At 42.4% G+C, this 15,127-nt stretch overlaps 1 protein-coding gene and 2 non-coding genes across 3 annotated transcripts; 1 reads left to right on the forward strand and 2 right to left on the reverse strand.

Annotated features, from left to right (window-relative positions):
- Positions 1-1,917: 1,917 nt before the first annotated feature.
- Positions 1,918-2,036, reverse strand: LOC132871993 (5S ribosomal RNA). Its single transcript, XR_009651359.1, has one exon. It is a non-coding gene; the product is annotated as a 5S ribosomal RNA (ribosomal RNA).
- A 4,042-nt stretch (positions 2,037-6,078) lies between these two features.
- LOC132871994 (5S ribosomal RNA) lies at positions 6,079-6,197 on the reverse strand. The gene has a single exon (XR_009651360.1). It is a non-coding gene; the product is annotated as a 5S ribosomal RNA (ribosomal RNA).
- Positions 6,198-9,907: 3,710 nt separating this feature from the next.
- LOC132871271 (uncharacterized) lies at positions 9,908-13,273 on the forward strand. Its single transcript, XM_060905391.1, has 3 exons — positions 9,908-10,182; positions 10,547-10,939; positions 12,880-13,273. The coding sequence occupies exons 1-3, from the start codon at positions 9,908-9,910 to the stop codon at positions 13,271-13,273; spliced, it is 1,062 nt and encodes a 353-aa protein (XP_060761374.1).
- The last annotated feature ends 1,854 nt before the right edge of the window (positions 13,274-15,127 follow it).

The following is a 15,127-nucleotide window of genomic DNA, read 5'->3' on the forward strand; positions in this document are numbered from 1 at the left end:
GCATCTTAAACAAGTGTCGGGAAATCTTGCAGCCCGACTCTGCAGCCTCCAATGTTTAAGCGAACTGCTGAAACCATAATGTTTAAAGATTAATTTCAACGGCATTACATATACCATGGAGCACAGTGAAGACAGTCATCAAGAAGTGGAAAAAATATGGGACAACAGTGACATGACCGAGAACTGGACGTCCCTCCAAAATTGATGAAAAGACAAGACAAAAACTGGTCAGGGAGGCTGCCAAGAGGCCTACAGCAACACTGAAGGAGCTGGAGGAATTTCTGGCAAGTAGTGGTTGTGTACTACATGTGACAACTATCTCCCGTATTCTCCATATATGTGGACTATGGGGTAGGGTCGCAAGACGGAAGCCTTTTCTTACAAAGAAAACCATCTAGGCCCAGCTAAATTTTGCAAAAAAAAACCCATCAACTCTCCATAAAGCAATTGGGAAAATGTATTATGGTCTGGTGAAACCAAGGTTGAATTTTTTGGCCACAGTTCCAAAAGGTATGTTTGGCACAAAAACAACACTGCACATCACCAAAAGAACACCACGGTGAAGCATGGTGGTGGCAGCATCATGTTTTGGGGTTGTTTTTCTTCAGCTGAAACAGGGGCTCTAGTCAAGGTGGAAGGAATTATGGACAGTTCTAAATACCAGTCAATTTTGGCCCAAAACTTTCAGGTGTCTGCTAGAAAGCTGAGGATAAAGAGGAATTTCATCTTTCAGCATGGCAATGACCTGAAGCATACATCAAAATCAACAAAAGAATGGCTTCACTAGAAGAAAATTAAAGTTTTGGAATGGCCCAGCCAAAGCCCAGATTGAAATTCAATTGAAAATCTGCGGGGTGACCTGAAGAAGGCTGTGCACAAGAGATGCCCTCACAATCTGACAGATTTGGAGCACTTTTGCAAGGAAGAGTGGGCAAATATTGCCAAGTCTAGATGTGGCAGGCTGATAGACTCCTGCCCAAAAAGACTGAATGCTGTAATTAAATCAAAAGGTGCTTCAACAAAGTATTAGTTTAAGGGTGTGCACACTTATGCAACCAGCTTATTGTACTTTTTTTTTATGCTTTCCCCCTAACAGATTTGTTTGTTTTTCACTTGAATTGTACAGGTTATAGGTCATTTTACAGGTGGGAAAGGTTTTGAAATTATTTATTGTCTCATATTTTTTTTTTTTTACATTAGAAACATCTATGGGCGGCACGGTGGTGTAGTGGTTAGCGCTGTCGCCTCACAGCAAGAAGGTCCTGGGTTCGAGCCCCGGGGCCGGCGAGGGCCTTTCTGTGTGGAGTTTGCATGTTCTCCCCGTGTCCGCGTGAGTTTCCTCCGGGTGCTCCGGTTTCCCCCACAGTCCGAAGACATGCAGGTTAGGTTAACTGGTGACTCTAAATTGACCGTAGGTGTGAATGGTTGTCTATGTGTCAGCCCTGTGATGACCTGGCGACTTGTCCAGGGTGTACCCCACCTTTCGCCCGTAGTCAGCTGGGATAGGCTCCAGCTTGCCTGTGACCCTGTAGAAGGATAAAGCGGCTTGAGATGATGAGAAAAATCTATCATTTTAACAGGGTGTGTACACTTTGTATATCCACTGTATATAATTTATTTCCTGCTATGAATGAATAACTTTATCCCAAAAATGTTACTTGAAAAAGTCAACAGAGAAAAAATATAGAGGAATGCATGGATGAAGACATGTATGAATGACGAAAGACGTCAGTAAAGGCAACATGGATACTGTGAAGATTTTGTGAAAAAGAAATAATGTTCTGTTCAGGTGATTGATTTATTTATGATTTTGTGAGACGTTTCTCTCCATACTGTGTGTGTGTGTGGTAACAATTTGGTGAAAACTGAAGGAGGTTTTGTGTTTGAAAAGTGGAAGCAGAGAGTTTGAAGTGAAAAAGCTTACAGCACCTGGTATTCCCAGGCGGTCTCCCATCCAAGTACTAACCAGGCCCGACCCTGCTTAGCTTCCGAGATCAGACGAGATCGGGCGTTCTCAGGCTGGTATGGCCGTAAGCGAAAGAACAGGAGCACTACAGCCTATTTATAGTGTACGCTGAAGTCACGTCTTTAATTGCTGTCAAACAGAGAGGAAATCCTCTTGGTGCAAACCTCTTTCTTGTAGAAACTGCCCAGTGGGTTCAGTGAGCCAAATGCCAGTTGCAACATGCATATTTCACATTTAATCCGGTTTATACTGGTACCACACTTGTGTCCACAATATATAAAGTATAAAAACAAAAGCATGTATTATTAGGAGGCTATATATTGTACTGCATAGACATGATATGAATGTAATTCGACATATATTTAACCGCAGTGCATGATATACATGGCACAGCATCAAAACAAAACACAACTCTGGAGAGTTCAGAGGCTCGTCCGAGTGAAGTCAGCTGGGCGCCATCTTACCACTCTCAAGGCGCTACTGCGCCAGGAAAACTGTTTGATGCGCTCAGAGACACAAAGTATGTTGTATCACGCTGAACAACTTCTTTTCACATCATTTTGTGAAATTATGTGATTCTTTTCACATCATTTTGAAGAAAACTCATGTCAGACATGATTGTAAATGTTACCCTGACTATTATTACGATAAAGTGTCAAAAGCTCGAAAACATGAAAATCCACGCTTAGAACGCTAGTACTTGTCAACAGAGGTGGACAAAGTACCCAGCTTCATTACTTAAGTCAAAGTACAGATCCCACTGGTCATATTACTTCAATACAAGTGAAAGTTGTACAGTCAATTTTTTTACTTCAGTTAAAGTACTGAAGTACTTGCTTTTAAAAATACTTAAGTATTAAAAGTACATTATCTGTCAACGCATTGTTGTATTATTGCCACAATGCTTACAAAACCTAATGCCTCTGAAACAACCGACTGGATTTACTGACTAGCTTGTAGAACCTGTAGAATAAACACCTGGTAGAATGTTACAAAATGAAACACAACTGAACTGAAAAAGAACCACTGTCTTTTTATTATTATTATAACAAAAAAAATTATTGAAACAGGGGCAGTACGGTGGTGTATTGAGGTATTTCACCTGACGTCACAGGGTCACGTGACGCCCCGGTGTCCACCATTTTGGACGGCAAGCTAGCTAATGTCAACAACAGTAGCTGGTATGTTACTGTAGCAATATTTACGTTCAGTCATTTGGATGACTGTTAAAACCTTTCAGTCTCAAGTTTTTCCTTTACTGGATTTACTAGTTTACTGAGCTAGCGCGCGATGGCTCCCGGCTCGGCCGGAGAGCGCGCGATGGCTCCCGGCTCGGCCGGAGAGCGCGCGATGGCTCCCGGCTCGGCCGCCGAGCGCGCGATGGCTCCCGGCTCGGCCGCCGAGCGCGCGATGGCTCCCGGCTCGGCCGCCGAGCGCGCGATGGCTCCCGGCTCGGCCGCCGAGCGCGCGATGGCTCCCGGCTCGGCCGCCGAGCGCGCGATGGCTCCCGGCTCGGCCGGAGAGCGCGCGATGGCTCCCGGCTCGGCCGGAGAGCGCGCGATGGCTCCCGGCTCGGCCGGAGAGCGCGCGATGGCTCCCGGCTTGGCCGAGCGCGCTAGCTCAGTAAACTAGTAAATCCAGTAAAGGAAAAACTTGAGACTGAAAGGTTTTAACAGTCATCCAAATGACTGAACGTAAATATTGCTACAGTAACATACTAGCTACGATGTTGTTGACATTAGCTAGTGCTAACAGCTAGTTGCTAATACACTGCTACAACTACACCGACCCTAATAATACAGTTCTTGGTCATTGCCTGGTAACAGCAAATTTATAACGGGCCATGTCTCAACAGACTAAGAAGTTATTACAATGACATTTAATAACATTTTGTTTATCCTGAGGACCGAAAGTAAATGAAAACGTGAACAAACCTTAGCTGTAATCAGATGGCGACCACCGGCTCCAGGGACGACCCACTGATGTAGGCATGTTACCCAGCCTGACACAAAATATTTGTAGGCATCCAAACTCTTATACGCTTTCAGATCAATACCTGTGTATGGCGATGGGTTTTTAACGACATAGGTATACAGATCATGTGGGCTGAAGTCAGGTAAAGACGAGGGCTTCGTGTACTTCCGTACGTCAGTGAACAATCCTGGTGGAAGCAGGTAAACGTCGTTCTCTAAGCCTGCTAACCTCAATTTTTGCAAATACCTCTCCCTCTGCTCGTCCTGTAAATGCCCTACGTCGCTGGATAGTGAAGGTGTTTTCTGCATCTCGCTCCTTTTTCTTTTATGTTTTTCGTTTGTCGCCTTCCTCACATTCAAACTGATTCGAGCCGTGCCGTCCAAAATGGCAGCATCACATGACTTGGTCACGTGAGTGAAATACCTCAATTGGTTAGCACTGTTGCCTCACAGCAAGAAGGTCCAGGTTCGAGCCCCGTGGCTGATGAGGGCCTTTCTGTGTGGAGTTTGCATGTTCTCCCTGTGTCCATGTGGGTTTCCTCTGGGTGCTCCGGTTTCCCCCACAGTCCAAAGACATGCAGATTAGGTTAACTGGTGACTCTAAATTGACCGTGAGTGTGAATGGTTGTCTGTGTCTATGTGTCAGCCCTGTAATGACCTGGTGACTTGTCCAGGTCCCCCTTTCATTCCCCGCCTTTCGCCCGTAGTCAGCTGGGATAGGCTCCAGCTTGCCTGCGACCCTGTAGAACAGGATAAAGCGGCTACAGATAATGAGATGAGATTATTGTAACACTCACCCCCACAAAGCAGCATGGTCGTGTTCTGACCCAGCTCTGGCAGTGTGTGCACATATGTACATGTATGTTAACCAGGAAGACAGTGGAATAGCTGTAAATGCAGCTTGCTGAGAAAATAAAAATGACAATCCAACCTGATTAAAACCCAGATCCACACCTCAAGCTTAATAACTGCCCAACAGCAACACTGCTTTAAGCAAGACAAAAAAATTCAAGACCATCATCTGACATCAAAACAAAAAATGCCAACAATTTGTTGTGACTGACTAGTACGATACTGTCCATCTCACAGGTTGTGTGTGAGCACATGCGTGCAAGTGTATGTATTCATGCACATATGAAGCTGCCTGTGGAATCATGGTGGTGTAATGTTAAGCTAGCTAATCAGTGAAGCTCCACCTGACATGCTTACAAAATCTTTTCAAACTCAAAATCATACTGGGTAACTAACGTTACTAGAAGAGAAAGATTTCTACATTTTGTTTATTTGGCAAGATTATGCTAAAACCTTTCTGAAAGGACTTCAGATAAGTTAATGTTCTTCATGTTAACGTAACTCCATTTTTACATGCTAATTAACCATGTCCAAGTTAACTAGCCATGTGTTAACATTACCCGTGGACAAGGGTATGGCAACTTGGCGGGAAAATCCATAGAAAGTCATTTGACTAACCAGACTGCATAGCTATTGCAATGTTATCGCTAGCTCATCCCATTCTCATTATCTCTAGCCACTTTATCCTTCTACAGAGTCGCAGGCAAGCTGGAGCCTATTCCAGCTGACTACGGGCGAAAGGCGGGGTACACCCTGGACAAGTCGCCAGGTCATCACAGGGCTGACACATAGACACAGACAACCATTCACACCTACGGTCAATTTAGAGTCACCAGTTAACCTAACCTGCATGTCTTTGGACTGTGGGGGAAACCGGAGCACCCGGAGGAAACCCACACAGACACGGGGAGAACATGCAAACTCCACACAGAAAGGCCCTCACCGGCCACAGGGCTCGAACCCGGACCTTCTTGCTGTGAGGCGACAGCGCTAACCACTACACCACCGTGCCACCTGTTATCGCTAGCTCTAAAAGCAAATACAACTTTTACAAGGATGAATGCATGGATGAAGACATGTATGAATGACGAAAGATGTCAGTAAAGGCAACACGGATACTGTGAAGATGATTTTGTGAAAAAGAAATAATTTTCTGTTCAGGTGATTAATTTATTTATGATTTTGTGAGACGTGTCTCTCCATACTGTGTTTGTGTGGTAACAATTTGGTGAAAACTGAAGGAGGTTTTGTGTTTGAAAAGTGGAAGCAGAGAGTTTGAAGTGAAAAAGCTTACAGCACCTGGTATTCCCAGGCGGTCTCCCATCCAAGTACTAACCAGGCCCGACCCTGCTTAGCTTCCGAGATCAGACGAGATCGGGCGTTCTCAGGCTGGTATGGCCGTAAGCGAAAGCTAAGGAGCACTACAGCCTATTTATAATGTACGCTGAAGTCATTTGGGACTCAGTTACTTCTTCAATCGCTGGCTGACAGAAAGGAAACCTCTTGGTGCAAATCAAACAAACAATCTGTCCCACCACCTGCACGAGCACATGGCTCCCCACCTCATGGGTTTCACAGCACTTTATTATAAAACTCACCCGTCTTTAGTTCCCGACGTTTTTAAACAGGCACATTGCATCTTAGCTCATTGCTTTATTCTAATGCCATATACGCCTTAGAAAAAAAAGGAAAAACACAGCAAAACAAAACTTGCCAAGACATCTTACTGCTGCAAGTGAAAGAAGTGTGACCATCAACAGTCTCTTTAGACTACAGCAACTTCCACCACATTTCCCTTGCTTCTCTTCTTTCTGCGTTCAAAAAACAAGTCTGTTCAACAATTAAATCGCCGCTACAACTACAACTTCTTCTTTGACGTTTTAAGCCAATTCAGGAGCGGCGCGCATTACCGCCACCATCTGAGCTGGAGGGCCGTTTTGAACAAAGTCTCTCTCTCTCTGTACCCCGCCTTTCGCCCGTAGTCAGCTGGGATAGGCTCCAGCTTGCCTGCGACCCTGTAGAAGGATAAAGCGGCTAGAGATAATGAGATGAGATGAGTAGATGACTCTATCAAGAGGGACTTACACGTGCTTGAACTGGAAACATCATTGGCGTGTTTTACAATTAGCCGAATTAAAAGGACGCCATAAACAGCACCGAAAAACACACAGAATGCCGATCCTCCCTCAGCATCTGCGGAAATGAGCTTCCGTGGCCATCAGGACTCAATGATGTGCTGCACACACAGTGCATGCTCAGGTTGGTGCGCGATCACGATATAAAAAGTGAAAAACAGGCGCCTGCCTTTGCATACGGGTCATGAAATGCAGAAAATAAAGGGAAAAATTAGGAAATGAATGAGGACAATAAAAGAGTGCACAAACAAATTAAAGTAAAAATAAACAAATAAATAGACCGCCTCGTGGTAGCGTATAGTTTTCACATGACGTCACAGAGTCGGGGATTCCCTAGTGGCGGCCATCTTGCGGGTCAAGCTTACCGTACGGGTGACTGAGCACACATTGTAACGCGCGAGTACAAAGTCTTCAAAAGAACCCAAGCAGGCTATTTAAAGCTAGCAATGGTGCACACCTGTTGTATTCACGGCTGTCGTAGTAGGTCAGATGATGACGTCAAGCGGAGCTTTTATGGAATTCCCACTGTACGGGAGCACGAAGGCGAGCAAACAAAGAAACTCAGCATACAAAGGAGAAATCTATGGCTTGCGAGAATCAACCGCAAGGATTATCAGCCTTCCAAACACAGCAAAGTCTGCTCCGATCATTTTATAAGTGGTAAGTTGTTTATATAATCAATTGTGTTTAAGTTTGTTTTTGGAAACCAAAACATCATGTGAACAATCTCTGGAGAATGCTTAACTGGAACCGCTGAGTGTACGTTTACATTGTAATGTACACTTAATATCGCTCGTTTGTCACGTTTCTATTTGGCACTTGTCACTTCACTCATGCAAGGGTCATTTTTGAAAAACATTTTAGGTCTATTCTGTATGATTTGATTTGTGTTTGGGATGCAAACAGCGCGCCTTTTGGCGGATGCCGCCTGAATCGCGCAGATCCGATTTTTTTTTTAGGGGGGCGTTGGAGTGTCTGATTATAATTTCAAAGTAAATTCTGTATTAAAATTACTAAATAAGCAAATCCGTTACAGTCCATGAAACAGGAAGTATAAGGATGAGAAAAAAACAGTTTAAATCGGAAAGCTGCGCACATTTGTGCAGCCCGAGTGGTGTGCAGGACTGCGCAAATGTGCGCAGCTTTCTGATTTAAACTGGTTTTTTCTCATCCTTATACTTCCCGTTTCATGGACTGTAACGGATTTGCTTATTTAGTAATTTTAATACAGAATTTACTTTGAAATTATAATCAGACACTCCAACGCCCCCCCTAAAAAAAAAATCGGATCTGCGCGATTCAGCCATGAAAAAGGCGGCATCCGCCAAAAGGCGCGCTGTGAATACATAAAGTTGTAGAGTGGGGTAATACGCCCCCGGCCTGTTTTACCCAAAATAACCACCAGATGGCGCAAAGTTACATTTCTATTGTTGCTATGGACTGGCTTGACAACGGGGATATTCAAATATCCGCTGTGGATCGCATATCAGCAATGCAGCGGAGAGAAATCAAATTTCATGGTAAGTGATATAATTTTCAGATATCAGTAAAACTGTATTTAGATAGCTGCTATTTCGTCAGATATCACAGCTGTGTATGTGGTATGAGTAGACAAGTCAGTACGTTAAAAAAAATACATTAGGTATAAAAAGTTGAATCACATTTTGAAAGTAAGACCCTTTTTTGTAAAAGTGTAGTCTGTGGGGTAAAACGCCCCCTTAATGGCGGGGTAAATGGCCCCCAGGGGGCATCGTTTCCTTTTATCATAATTACTGTATTTCATACATTTCTGAATAGCAAATACATAGTTTTTAATAACATCTCGCTTACCTGGTTGAGTAAAGCAAGTAATTTGAACTTAATATTAAAAATAATTGAAATTTTAAAAAAAATTGAAATTAAAATGCGAAATATAATAAAATAATGCATCTATTCATTAATTCAGGGATATTTTCTTGTTTCGGGCGGCACGGTGGTGTAGTGGTTAGCGCTGTCGCCTCACAGCAAGAAGGTCCTGGGTTCGAGCCCCGGGGCCGGCGAGGGCCTTTCTGTGCGGAGTTTGCATGTTGTCCGCGTGGGTTTCCTCCGGGTGCTCCGGTTTCCCCCACAGTCCAAAGACATGCAGGTTAGGTTAACTGGTGACTCTAAATTGACCGTAGGTGTGAATGTGAGTGTGAATGGTTGTCTGTGTCTATGTGTCAGCCCTGTGATGACCTGGCGACTTGTCCAGGGTGTACCCCGCCTTTCGCCCATAGTCAGCTGGGATAGGCTCCAGCTTGCCTGCGACCCTGTAGAAGGATAAAGCGGCTAGAGATAATGAGATGAGATTTTCTTGTTTCTTTCACATTATAGGCTTAAGTAAACACTTTTGCTATCCAAACAGCTTTTTTTGAGTGAGGGGGCCTATTGCCCCACCTCAGGGGGCCTTTTACCCCACGGGGGGGGTAAAAGGCCCCCTTGGCACAATGTTTGTTTTTGTTAAAAAAAAAAATTAAGTATTAACTTTAGGCAAACTTTAGGTAGCATTATTGTTCATGTCACTGTTGTCAAAAACTATGATTAAAACTAAACACATGGTTCATTTCAACTTGGAGAAAAACTGAATTTTCCTTAAGGGGGGCTTTTTCCCCCACTCTACTCTATATATCAGACAGCCTTTAAAGTTTGATGAAGTCAGTTTCAGGCTTTGGAGCAGGCTTTTGGCAGCCCTGCATAGTCACTTGAAAATGCATCTTTGTCCACTTCGTAGGGGTCAATTCCCCCAATCAAGGCCAGTTTGGCTGCATACTGTTGTCGTGAGATGTCGTCTAATGTATCTATATACTTCTGTTTTCTTGATTTTGCCAACATTGATCTTTATTTTAGAAAACTGACTATATAACTTCATAAATTCGTCCGAGATAACGTAGCCGGTAATGGCGATGGTCCGTTTTGTTTGTCCCACAAGATGGCGGCTGGAGGGCGTTCCCCGGAATGCCGTGATGTCAGTGAAAACTATCTATAGACCAGTTCACACGTATTACCGCGCATGCGCAGGGGTCAAAGGTCGAGGCCTCATCGGAGATGAAAACATGGCAGCAAACAAGCCAACCCTTAGGAAATGCGCCTTATGGAAGAAGGCAGAATTGCAGAGGCATATGAGAGAACGGGGAATGCCAACTACCATGGGGGTAGAAGAGTTAAGGGCGCTTGCATATGCCACAGATATTTTGAAAATCCAGCCTGTACCATCCAAGGAAGACGAAGAAAAATCGAGGTATGTACCCGGTGATACTGCCACGCCCACTGCAGTTTTTGACAGGTCGTGCTGCCTACCAGATTACAGTCGTCTGTTTTATTGTATCAGTACTAGTATCACTTACTATACTCATCAGTCATAGATTAGTCCAGTACAACATGACCAGCTTGCTTTTTTTCCATTTGACTGTCGCAAGTTTTTTCAGGCTGGTACAGTCAAAAATTGAAAAAAAGAGTTTTGGCCTACTAAACTAGTGATAGATTCTACTAGTGTATTAATTGGAGTCGACATGAAAACTGAACTATAGAGCTAGATATATAACTATAGTACATAGTTATTCTAATTTTCTATTCTAATACATAGTCTACTCTAATTTTCACAGATCAGAATGCTACAGAAAGCTACTCTGCATCGATGGAAAGGAGCTCCCAGATCCCCTTGAACTGAAATATGGATGGGTGGGTGAGACGAACGGCATGAGCCAGTGGCCGCCAACAATGATTACAGACATTTCAACTTACCTGAAAGTCAACAATGAAGTTGATCTGGAGCATCGATTAATGGGAGAGTACAAGGAGGGCAAGGCATACAGCTATTTCGCATCAAACTTTGTTAGAGAAACACTGTATCATGGGATAAGCGATAGCCCCTATTGTTTTATGAAGACGGAAAGTGGTCGTTCACAGAGGAGAAATGACGAGGACCACCAAGTGTGGATTTGCATCAACAAGAAACGAGGCACGGTGTTATCTGCTTACTGCTCCTGCTTTGCTGTGTAAGATAAATCACAATTATAATATAAATTATTTAAGAAAATGTTTATGTACTTAAGTGTTTTAATTGTTTAAAAGTTAACTTGTTGAGTTGATTATGCTTTTTCCAGTGGTATTTTATAAGAAGTCATTTGTGTGGTTCGCTCAAAGTCTTCAACAATAGTCCTCATGACATCGCCGTGCAGTCTAAATCAGTGTGTTTGGTAATTAGATGCATCATAGATTAGTAATTCTGAAATTGTGGTAGCATTGTTTAAAAGTCTTCATACATTATACACAGTGCAGTATATTCTCATTGTTTTTTTTTTATTAGTTCAGGGCTTTTCAAAGTGTGGGGCGCGCCCTCCCTGGGGGGTGCCAGAGTTCTTCAGGGGGGGCGCAACGTGAGGGACAAAATGGATCGATTTTTAGTACCTAAAGCTACAGGGAGTGAGGAGACGGCCAAGCAAAGAAAAACAGAGCCTCCAGGATGTTGCGATTTGCAACTTCAGCGCAAATTCAACCAATCCCCGCGAATTCAGGGCGGTGTTGCAATTATATCCAATCACCGCAACTTTCCCGCAAATTTGACCAACCGTTGGCATCGTCTTGAGGTGACATCGACAAACTACCTTCCGCCTTACTTCCGGATGTCTATGTTCAAGAGAAGCCGCATGCGCGCAGTGTTGCCCGATTGGCGGTTTCAAGTGCATTTTGGCGGGTTTTGAATATATTTTGGACTGGAAAACGTCAGCAGTATCTGGCAACATTGCATGATGTGCGAGTCAGTGTTTATGTAGGCTTAAATTCTGTTACTGAAAGTGTGTTATGTTTACAGTGAAGGACTGTGTGCACTTTATTTTTTTTTTTACTTAATACAAGAAATTAATGGATGCCAACATTTTTGCCAAAATGGTATTTTATTTTCCATTGTTTAGGCAGCTTCAGCATCATACTGTGAGATTCTGTTCAAATTGTTTTTTTTTTCTTCTATGAAGCCTGAGCCATTTATTTTATTAGTTTATAATTATTGTTTAATTTAGTATTCAGGTGAGACTGCCTGCACACAGTACTAGTATTAATAGTTTTTTTTTTCTTACATGAAAGCTGAGGCATTTATATTATATTTTAAGGTAACTTCATGTTGTGCTGTGAGGTTCTATGCACTTTAACTTTTGAACCAACAGGTGCATTTGGATAAGTAAAGCCTATTTTTCTGCATTTTTGTAGTCCTGGTAATCTTTTATATTGGTAAAGTTGTTTATAGGACCATTTCTCAGTGTCTGTTTTTTTTTAATCAATAGTTTTTCAGTAATAACTTAATATTTAACATATCACTCAATTTTAATCACAAAAAGAGAAAATCGCAACAATTTCTCGCAACTTTCACTTCCTCCCGCAATGTAATCGCAACAAAAACCTAAACACCGCAACTTTCATCGCAATTTTTTTGGAAACCCCCGCAACATCAGACATTTTAGCCCGCAACAATCACAAAAAAGGCCCGCGGAATCCTGGGGGACTGGAAAAAGAAGGAAGTATGACCACGATTATTTAAAGTTTGGATTTTCATGGACTGGACCTGAAGATGCTCCACTGCCACAGTGTGTTGTCTGCAAAGAGGTGCTAGCTAACGATGCTATGAGATGTTTAAAATGTGAAAAAGAAAAAATAATGTGTACAACAACCATTTTTTTTAAATACGAATGGAACATTAAGTATAGCAACAACAAAAATTGTAAGGGGGGGCGCTGTTGTTTATTTGCTCTCCGAGGGGGGGCTGACTCTCCCACACTTTGAAAACCCCTGAATTAGTTAACATCTGTTATTAAAATCTTGTTAGCCATCTGATTGATTGTTAAAATTATTACAACACATTAATTGTTATAATTTCATATTTGTGGTTTGGTATTTTAATATTACATTTTCCTCATTTATTTGTAAATATGCTTTTTCACTTCAGGCTGTCGTCCACCTGCAACCATGTTGCGGCTGTGCTGTTCAAGATGGACTTCGCCTGGCAACAGGGATTTACGAACAAGTCTGTCACTGACATGCCATCTCAGTGGACGCAACCGAAGGGAAAGACAACCGGTCCAGATGTGATGGAGATGGGGGATTTGGAGTGGGTGAAACCAAGGTATGGCAAGAAAAAGAACAGTACTAATTCATCGTCTCAGTGTTTAAAGTCACAGAATTTGCAAAGTCCTTCCCTTCAGGAGTTGATGGCAGCACTATACGCATCCAACAGAGATTCATGTGTCTTGCAATATGCAGCTCCAGAATGCATTGCATCATATTGTCCAGAAGATGATGTTAACGTAGAAATGTCTTTCTGTAATAAAATGCAAAAATAAATAATACTATTAGTACTCTCATAATTTTATACACAAGGTTAGTTAAAAGCATTAGTTTAAATAGTACCTGGATGCCTTTGTGGTAATTTATAAATGCAGTGGTGATTGCTTTCTATGCAGTTTTATATTTAATGATTTTTCATAAATAAAGAATAAAACAATTTGCATATTTATCAAATCATCGAACCTGTCTGGTTTCCAGTCCTTCCTGTTAATGCGCTGAATCCATTCTTTCTGTGCATCAGGATTCTGCCTTTCAGTAGGAAAGGTGAACAGCAAGAAAGGTGGAGGGCATGTGCAGGCGCCAACATTGTGCTTGAATCCTAAAATTACATCATATAAATGTGAAGAAGCTAGATTGGATAGATACTGAAATAAACAAGATCTACTAGATCAATTAAACGCACAGATACAAGGGGTTGGCTAATGATGTCTTTGAATAAGGGTACTCAGCGACGGGAAGTGATCGCATTCATGATAATACTCACTACAGACGATTATGGGCAAGAGTGAAAATCAAGGCGGGTCCATGAACATGAATCTGACAGCTGACAAGGTCGGGATATAAACAAACTTTTATGTTAAACTGTGTGCTTGGATTCACATCATTTTTTCTGTATACACTCACTTAAATGTACACTACAGTCTTCTCGTATCCACTGTTCAAGCAGTCGACGTCCATTGTGGCAATCGACAACACAACAGTGTCCCCACAGCGAGCCTGTAGCCTCCGCCATTGTTGACGTGCTCTACTTCCGCTCGTTTATGAGGCCTTAACCTTTGACCTTTCCCACAACTCCTTGCGCGTTGCCGTGTTTGTGAACTCGTCTATTCACGGTCGGGTTATACCAAAGACCATCATAAAAATGGTACCTACTACCATCTGGCAAGGCACGCTGCAATACAGATGCGAGTGGGGAGTTAAACTCTCATGGTTACCAGAGGACTAGCCCCCCTCTGTAACCCTAGCTATGTAATAGGCGAGAGGCCGAGGGCTGCGGAAACGGAGATCGGCGCCGCCCGATGCGCCACATGGCGCGGGAAGGACTTTAACTTAACTGAAACAAATAAATAAATCAATGATTGAACGAATTACAAATAAGTGAATTCAAATTAAATAGATGGTTCAAAAATGAAAAAATTTAGAATGAAACAAATAGAATATATGTTTCTTCTCATCATAAGCTTACACTGAGATTAAGTTTGTCTCTCCTGTCTTTATATGAGAGTTGGACATGGACTGTCTAGAAAGAAAAGAATGCTGTAGATGATAAGGAGAAATGTGCAATATCCAACTGTATGTGCGAGTTATTGAGGCAGTGTAGGTGATGAGTGCAAATAATACTAAAGTGAGACAACAGTCCCATGAATAATAGTGCAGTGAAACAGTAGAAGAGCAGAATTTCACAGTGACAGAGAGCAATCCACTGCTGCCACGTAAAGCAGCAGGGTATGGGAATGTGCAAAGTTGCAGGAGCAGATACACAAATCAGGTATGGAGTATGTGGTACTGTCGAGCAAGGAAACCCAACGTAGTAATAATCATCAAAAGAAATGTCTGAAAGGTATTATATTCCTCCTGCTACTACGACTACTACTATTAACAGTGATACCAATCAATAGTCACAAGAGTAATAACATCAAGAATTGTGACAAGCAAATCTTCTACAGGAAGCCCATCTTACCTTGGAACATACAGTGGATATAAAAAGTGTACACACCCTGTTAAAATGATGTAAAAAACTGAGACCACGATAATAATTTCAAAGCTTTTCCCAACTTTAATGTGACCTATAACCTGTACAATTCAGTTGAAAAACAAACAAATCTGTTAGGGGGGGAAAACATTTTTAA

This window comes from Neoarius graeffei, chromosome 23, assembly GCF_027579695.1.
Source record: "Neoarius graeffei isolate fNeoGra1 chromosome 23, fNeoGra1.pri, whole genome shotgun sequence".
NCBI classification, from domain to species: Eukaryota; Metazoa; Chordata; class Actinopteri; order Siluriformes; family Ariidae; genus Neoarius; species Neoarius graeffei.